Source organism: Onychostruthus taczanowskii, unplaced genomic scaffold, assembly GCF_017590055.1.
Source record: "Onychostruthus taczanowskii isolate IOZ18803 unplaced genomic scaffold, ASM1759005v1 scaffold30, whole genome shotgun sequence".
NCBI lineage: Eukaryota > Metazoa > Chordata > Aves > Passeriformes > Passeridae > Onychostruthus > Onychostruthus taczanowskii.
Window position 1 is genome coordinate 2464783 of NW_024500350.1, and position 8802 is coordinate 2473584.

Here is an 8802-nt window from a genome sequence, read left to right on the forward strand (position 1 = left end):
GTGTTTATAGCATCATCAAAGATCAAAGAGGATCAAGTGCCCTGTGTTAGTGAACCATGTGCTAAAGCCTTTGTGCAGTTGAGACCTGAAAAACAGGCACCCTGGCCCTGGGGGTTGTTAGGAAAGGACATGGAGGGCCTTGACTGCTTATCTGATCTGTGGTGGCTGTAGGTGAGAGTTGGAGCTGGTGGGCTTCATTCCTGTCCATGCTGATCATGTCTTCAGTCATGTATTCAGTGTTCATTCCAAAGTCACCTGCTCTGTGAAAGCTCAGTAACTTAAACCAGTGTTTTATCCATTAAACTGGATAAAATCCAAGTCATGTTTGCCCACGAAGTGCCATCTCTCCTTGCACCCAGGCTGTCAATCACTACGAAGGTTTGAGGTCAGACCTTAGCATGTTCGTCCTGTGGATCCCATGGTACAAACACTGACATGGGAATAATAATTAACTTTATTAGAGCCTAATTTATCCAGCTGTTATTTCTCATGACATATTTCTGTTGACATGGGCCCAAATACAAACACTTATTGGGCAAAGTTCATGCTCATGCAATCAGTCTCACTTAGAGTTTTACAGAAAAGTGCTATCACTGCCTGAATGCTGAATCCTCACTGTTACTGTCTTGGCAGAGTTTGCTTTACTAGGGAATCCCAAAAAAAACCCCATAAACAGGCTCTAATCCTTACCCACACTGATCCTGGGATTCATTTACAAAGGAACAGAAGCAATAGTGAGAGTGCCTTTTGTGCCATGCTTGGGTAAGGGTCATGACAGATTTTGACTGATTATAAAGCAGGCCTGCTCTTAAATCTCATAGAATCCCAGAATGTTTTGGGTTGGAAGAGACCATAAAGCTCATCTGCCATGGGCAGGAATTCCTTCCTCTAGGCCAGGTTGCTCAGAGGCCCATACAACCTCTGAATGTAAGAGCAATTTAAGTGAGTTGACCTTGAGCTCATTGAGTGCAGAGCAGACCCAGAAGTTTCACAAGACATGCGTGAGAATTCAACCTCTTTATTTCGGTTCATCAGGCTCTGGATTTGGGACCCACAGTCACAAGCCCCTTGCTCTCCCACATGCTTTCAAAGCAAGCATCCCTATGGAACACATCCTAATGGGTCTTTGATCAGGCACCTCAGGGCAGCCACCTTCCTTTGTGCGTGGTCACCTCGAGAAAGGTTTGTGGGTGTGCAAGGCAGCAGCAAGGGCCAACGTGCTGGGGTGGGCAAAGATTCACAGTGGATGTGGCAGTGGCTTGCTCTTGAACTAGCCCTGTGTACAAGGATGGGACCCTGGCGAGTCCACACCAGTGATAACATCATCTGTGGGTGTAAAGATCACCCACAGTGCTTCCCTAGTGATTCCCACCTGAAAGCTCAGTAACTTAAACTCCTGTTACAGGAGTGCCTGTAGGAAGTAATGTTTATTCTCAGTAAGGCAAGGTCATGTTATAGCTTTTATTTTTTGGTTGCTTTTGATTTTCTGAATTGGTGCAGGCCAGCCTTCAATGCTTTTGCTGAAGGCTGCCCTTGCATTCTTTTGCCTGGAAGATCTCAATAGGAGTTGTTAAAGTCCCATTTGCTGCCAAACAGCATCCACTGACAGACTGCTGACTGCATGTGTGATTCCTGAGAGCAGTGAGAGTTTGTTTAGGGGCTTTGAGTCTATTCTCTATGGTGGAAAAGGATAATACTAAAGAACCGCTTCTGAAATTCATGGTGATGTTGTACAAGAAATCCAAGCAGAAGCTGGAGGGAAAAAGTCTTAGAAGCTTTCATGTGCATATCTACAGCTTACTGCATCTTTGTTCAGCATCACTGATTCTCCCCAGCCGCTGGGGTGGGGTGCAGCTTGGCTCAGGCTGTCACATAGACCTCCAGGAGGCCCCCGATGGAGTGCATGCGGTAGAACACACACAAGGGGAGTCCGAAGTTCACGATCACAAACCAGGTGGAGTAGCCGTAAAATGACCTTTCCATTCCGTTCTTGAAGGTGGGGTGAGTCCCAAATGTGGGCATGACCCACAGCTGGAGAGATGTGAGGGGAAGAAACACAAGTCAGAGGATGACAAACTGTCCCCTACTTGCACCCTAATCTCAGCACTGGCTCAAGAGCTGTAGGAATATTTCAGGAGTACCACAATAGTTTCCTTGCCAGGGAGGAGAAGGAAAATACCACAGTTATGCTGTTGACTCCTTGCTGTAATTCAAATCCTGTTGAATCCCTGGAAACCTAAAGACAGCCCCATTCTGCCCCAGCCTGCTTCTCTTTCTGCAGGGTTTCATTGTTTCCCTGGGCAATGGGTTTTCTCTGGATTAAGGCTGCAGTGTTGATTCAAGATCCCAGACCACAGTGTACTTTATTGGGTGAGTTTCAAGCCTGGAGACTCATGTTTACAGAGACTTAATGCTAGTGCCTGACATTTTCTTTCACATTTCTCATAAAACACCCTTAATGAGCCTAGTGGGTTTTTTTCCAGAGGCTAAAATCTTGGCCAGTAAGGATTTATTAGCTGTCTCCTCCCTGCATCCATGAAACACAGTAATACTTGCCTCTAAGGGTAAAAGAGAGGCTTTCTATTTATGAGGGTGGGGTATTATCAGCAAAACCGGTTTTGACTCGCCTCACCAGTAGGTTGAGACTTGGTGGGTAAAGGTTTTCTGTTTGGAATACAGGAGAAAGACAAAAAGATCAAGTCTGTGTCACAGGTCACTGTGGCTCAGCTGGAGCTGTGACAGAGCAGAGAGCACAATACTTACTATGATGTTGCACAAAGCTAAGAAGAACGAGATCTCCCTCAATACTCTTCTCTTCCAGCTCAGGTGAGAGTAGGTATGAATGTAGGACAGGGAAGCTTTCCGGATCTCCTGTCCCAGCTCCAGCACACTCATTCGTCTCTGGCTGTCGGCTTCACAACTCTGCTCTTCTTTAATGTCTTCCTCCTTGCTAGGAGGTGTCTGGCTGTGCTCCTGTTTGCTGCTCATCGTGGTGTCCTCTTCCCCAGGCAGCTCTGCAGCCACCGCGTACTGCCCGGAGCGTCCGGCATGTTTGTCCTCAGCTGCTGCTACACCGTGCCGCCGGTGCAGACCATCGATGACAAAAACATTTTGGGTGATGTTCTGTACGATGAGGAAGACAGAGTAGGACAGGGCGAGGCTGTTCAGCAGCTCGCTGGGGTTGGTGGCCAGCAGGGCCACAATGGAGAAGTAGGAAATGCCGATTTGGCCGAGGGCCGCTGCCATCAGCAGGACCACGTCCAGGCTGCGCGTTGGGTTCTTCAGTGTGTCCAGCTCCTTTTTTTCCAAGGCGTGGATGATTGTCCCGATCACGGCACCCACACTCATCAGGGGCAGGAGCACAATGTAGTAGGAATAATAGATCACTAAGACCTGCTGGCTGGGGGCCAAGCTGGTGACCTGGATCTGGTACATCATGAAGATACAAGCCCCAATGATTATAGCACTGGTGCCCAGCACTGGCCCAAAGACCACACCCTGGAGCTTGAATTTGGGCTTGGTGTTTGGGATGTGGTGGTGGCTGATGCGTCTCCCCACATTCTTCCACATGACGTAGAGCATGGAGCAGCAGACCAGGCAGTACTCGGTGTTGAAGGGGTAGAGCAGGATGTAGCCCTTCTGGAAGATTTCGCAGATGGTCGTGTTTGGGCATATGCACAAGGCAGTCTTGTTGCCTGGAGCATGAGAAGAGGAAGGTAACAATTAAGAGGGAGATGACCTGGATGTCACAGCTGTCTTTGGGAGTTTCTTGGGTGCAGGCACAACGTGTGCATCTGTGCCTCAGAAACAGGGATCAGAAGGAAGTTATAAGGCTACTGGTCAATCCTAAAGGATATGAGGATTCAGAATAACACAGCTTAGCTAATGTCTTTTCCTACCTATGGTCAACACCTTAGGTGCTGGATGAGAGACTCCTCTTCCTTCACAACAAAGCTTTCTCTATTTCTCCCCCTGGAATATTAGATTCCCCTTTCTTCCTCTATATCCTCAGAAAGACCACAGCAATTACATAAGCCCCTTCTAGTCTGGCAATCTTGTGCTTTCAGTTAATAGGAAAAAGTGAGCAAAAATGCTAATTTGTGGTGGGCTTTTCCTTTCCTAGCCCTCAGTTTCAGGGTTTCATAGCAGATTCCCTCCCTCCAGGTGAAGATCTTCTCCCCTTGCAGCCCATTTCCTCAAGACAACCTTCAATAATAGGGAAGTTGCAGCATTTGGGAGAACTGGAGATACCTGAATCACTGAGACCCAGAGGCTCCCCAGAGAAGTGCACCAGCACCAAGCCTGACAGAGTTCAGGATGCATTTAGACCTTACTCTGGGGCACATGGTGGACAACTTGGGGACAGTCTTGTACAGGGCCATGAACTGGACTTGCTGATCCAAGTGGGTCCCTTCCAACTCAGTATATTCTGTGATTCTGTGGTTCTGTGAAATGTTGTTGTCCTAGAGGTCACCTGTGTCAGCCTAACACCAATGGGGATGTGGAAGGAGCCTTGCCTGAGAATCGCTGCTCCACCTCGCGCAGCTGAGACTCGATCTCCACGTGCAGGGTGTCGTTGGTCACGGCCAGGAGCCAGACAAGAAGGTTGGTGGCTATGATGAGCATCAGCCCACACCTGGGAGGAGACAAAGGACTTGTACAATGTTTGGAGATGGTACACAGCCAGTGTGGCCTTGCCCCCTCGCTGGCCCGTGCACAGATTTGAGCACACACGGGGTGTTTGTGCCTGATCTACCTGAGGCCCATGGGGTGTGGCTTTGCATAAACACACCTGAGCATATTCCCACTTGCCATTTACAAAGGAGCAGGGCAGGCAGTGCCTGGTGAAACTGGCCTAAGCTGAGACATCTCCCAGTAACAGGAATGGGGGGACCACCCTCCCCCATCCTCCAGTCTGTGAGCTGGTCCCTGAGACAGGCAGCAGGACGATGCTTGGGAGGAAGGAAGAAGCTTTGCAGCATTCCAAGGCACAAAGGAAAACTGAAGGGAGCTGGTGAGCTCAGTTCAGTGGAGGGAGGATTGGTCTGAACAATGCATAGTTTGGTTCTTGTGTCACCCAAAATACAGGGTCTGTGTAGGATCAGAGGAACGCATTTCTAGCAGGGCATCACAGGCAGAAAGGAAAAGTTTGTTTAGAGCAGTAGAAGGAATTTTTTGTCCTCATTTTTTACCTGGTAAAGTTGTGCTGGACTTGAATGCAGTCCTTACAGTGATACCACAGAAAGTAAGCCTGCAAGTGGAGAACAATAACACCGTGAGCAGGGTGAAGCTGGCAGCTGGCTGCACGCATGGTGGAAAGGAACAGGTAGACAACAAGGTACAGGTCCAAGCAGGAGCAAACCTGCCTCTGTGTGAGGGTGCAGGGACATGTGTGCACCTGCACCCCAGTGCTGAGGCAGGTGCTGGCACCCTTGGGTAAGGGCAGCATTTATGTGTGACTGCACTGAATGCACATCCTGGAGCTCCGTGTTCCTCTGCCCCATTCATATGAGGATTTACTGCTGAGGTGGGAATTAGTTTACTTTTCAAATATGGCTTTGGGTCTGTAAAGAAGAAGGCTGGTGTTGAATACCAAGGTGAAAATGGTGTGAGATATCTTTGTGTGCAAAGGATTTTGTTGGGCGGATGGATTGGCAAATACAAAGAGGGGCTGAGGCACAGACTGGTGCAAAGACATCTCTGGCAAAACGTGAAATTTCCTCTCCTCTCTCCTTACTTTGCTTCAAAGCAAATTCCTCTGGATCCTATGGTATGTCAGGTATTTCTAGGGTACTTTTTGAATCCTTCTCCCCTGTCTCTCCATGTGGCACACAGTGCAGGTAGCATCTGAAGTGGTGTGTGATGCTTTAATGCTTTCAGTGCTCAGGAGAATATCCCATATTCATTCACTTTCCCACTTCTCCCAGCTTCCCCCCAGCCCTGGGCCTCCCAGGAATGGGACAGAGAGAATGAACAAACTTACAGAAGGGTAATGTGCCGTACCTGGGTGCAAATAAAAAGGATTCCAATGATGGGGAACACAATTTCCACCTTGGATTTGCAGTGGACAAGGATTGCGCTGTAGCCAATCTGAAACACATTCAGGAGGATGCTGCAACTGCCAAACAGCAGCACTGACCCTGCACAAAGAGCAAAGGACCAGTAAAAAAACCCAGATATGTCTGTGGAGCATCTGAGCTTGTCTGGGGATAGGAGGTCTTGTGCTTCTTGGATTTGTGTGGAGCTGGCAGTCTTTCTCCTGGAATTCTCATGATTTTAGGAGAAGAGGACAAGAAGCCTTATTATTATTCTAATTATCTTCTTTATTCTTATTCTTATTACATTCTTTAGAAGAAGAAGCCTTATTCCTGAAACTGTGTGCTTTGACTGGTTAAAGGTGTTAGGAAAATGCAAGGTATTTTCTTGTGCTTGGATGCAAGGTGAGGATGGGGTTTTTGGGCTTTTCTGTACAATCTGGAATGACGGGTAAGTTAATGGTGGGTCATGCTTTCTGCCTTGTGGAGGAAAGCTGAGATAACCACAGGTCTGCTAAGGCTTGTAGCAGCCCCATCTGCAGGAGTTGGGACCCTTTGATTCTTTCTCCTTTTTGCCTTGGACATGTCTCTGCAGCTTTAGGTACTCAAGTACCTTGCAGCTTCCTTCAACTGATTCTCCATGCTTAGTTAACAAGACAGTGCCTAATTAAAAACTCCGTGATAGACCAGAGGCAGGGCTGCTGTGAGAAGGGTAATTTCTCAAAGTGGCGCAAATACTGAAGGGAAAATCTCCCAGGAAAGCCTGGGTGTCACTGAGATGTGACTCAATGGGTAAGAATCCTTTGTGACTCAATGGGTAACAAATGGGTACCGTGGCAACAAGGCTGCGGTAATGTTAAATGAGGATTATGCTGACATAGAGCCACTGGTGCTCTTGGAGGATAAACACAGTGATTTTCCTCTCACTTTTCAAAGTGCTCCTGCCTAAAACCTTTCCTGTGGTTTTCCCACGGTGCTCAGTTGCTGTCCTGGAAAGGGGTTATGCCTGGATTTCTCTTTGTGAAGGGACCAGAGAGTGAAGTTTGACTGGAGGCTAAAGGAAGCTGAGTTTCAGGCTTTCCTCGCTGCTCTGGTTCCCTTCAGCCTGACAGGAACTGGGAGGTTCCCAACGCCCTAACTGCATATCCTATGGCTTCCAGCTCTTCTAGTAACAGGGGAAGAATTTCTTTGCCTTCCAAGTCTTTGGAAGAAGGCATGAGAGAAGAAATAAAAGCAGAACTTACCCCTAACCCAGATGGCTCCGGCGTGGGAGTCCCGGTAGAGCACCGCGTGTGGCTGCCGGCTGGTGCCCCTCAGGTAGTAAATAATCCAGAACAGGCACAAGACCTTGAGGATGGAGAGCAGGATCCAGACATCTGCCAGAGTGATGGCCACCTTGTTGAAGATCATGCTGCTGATGAAGGCACTGCCCAGAAACACCACGTTCACGGCCAGCAGCCCTGAGAAGAGCCGCCCAACCTTCTGAGCTTGCTGGTCCCTCTGGTGCACCGAAGAGCAGTGACGGTACAGCCAGAACTCCTCATAGTGGATCTTGGAGCTGTCTGTTGGGACTGATGCTGACCTGCTCTTGCAGTGATGGCAGGACCTGGAGACTTTCTTGTCAGACATGGCTCATCTGCCTGGGGATCACTTGCTGCATTGAAAAGAGGGGAGGTTTAAAGGGGGAGGTGTGCTGAGATGGGAGGTTGTATGCTCTGCTGTGAATGCCACTTCACTGTGTGGTGACCTCCCTTCCTTGCTTTGCAGCTTTTCCTTCCTTCTCCAGAAGCTGGATGAAGGGGAAAAGGAGACTGGTTTTTATCCCAGGCTAGGCATTAAAAATTTCCCAGTGGACAGAGTCATTTCAGGGCACTGGGGAAAGGCCCTTCTGCCAAAACCTGTCCAGAGACATCGATTAAAGTGGGTGTCTGATATCTCTACCTGCCCCACCAGTACCAGGAGCTGCTGGGACCAGAGGTGCTCAAACCCTTCCCACACTGACCTTTCACAGCTTCTCCAGCCCTGGGTTCAGGGTTTCCCCTTACCCTTTATTGCCATAAGGATTAGGTGGAAATGAAGAGCAAGCTTAGACCTGCTCTGAAATTCATGTTTGATTTTCAGTTGATGGATCCAACCTCTTCCTTTTGTTTTTGGGCTCTGAGAGTTACAGGCCCCTTGAATGGTCACACAAATTTTGTCAGAGTTGGAGAGAATAAACAAAGGGTCTGTATAGCTTGGAATAAGCTGCTAGGGGAAGATCCAAAGTCCCACCCAGGTGGGATGAAACTGGGAAACAATTAGTACCTGTTTTTCTTTTTTTTCCTCTTGTAGCACTAGGCCGTGAGGACACTGACACAGAGAAACTGGACGGATGGGCCCAGGACGACAGTCTTGATGGGACTGTACTACTCTTGAGAGGGAAATCTTGCTGACATAAAGCAATCAGGCAACATCAGCCTCTCTAGAGATTTGGTACATAGAAAGATGCTTTCATTCCAGGGTGTGGCTCTGGTTGTAGTGAAGTGTTGCCATTCGAATTTATTTTATCGATTCCTTGTTAAGTGTTTCGTTCTGTTGTACACCCCTGTTCTCCTCGGGTTGGTTCACCCCTGGGGTTCACCCTCCCTCAAAGCAGTCCCTCATGCCATTCCCCGCCCTTGTTCCAGCTCTTTCCCTGCCTGTCAAGGCAACCCAGCCCCTTATTCTTGAACCTTCTCTGCCACTTAAACCTGGGGCCAGTCCCTTTGGAATCCCTCTGCTCCTCGAA

The 8802-nt window shown here is 48.5% G+C and overlaps 1 protein-coding gene across 1 annotated transcript; it reads right to left on the reverse strand.

Annotated features, from left to right (window-relative positions):
- Positions 1–1860: 1860 nt before the first annotated feature.
- Positions 1861–7664, reverse strand: OTOP3 (otopetrin 3). The gene is made up of 6 exons (XM_041409313.1): positions 7280–7664; positions 6004–6140; positions 5193–5251; positions 4518–4636; positions 2764–3695; positions 1861–2031 (listed from the first exon to the last, which is right to left on the reverse strand). The coding sequence occupies exons 1-6, from the start codon at positions 7662–7664 to the stop codon at positions 1861–1863; spliced, it is 1803 nt and encodes a 600-aa protein (XP_041265247.1).
- Positions 7665–8802: the final 1138 nt, after the last annotated feature.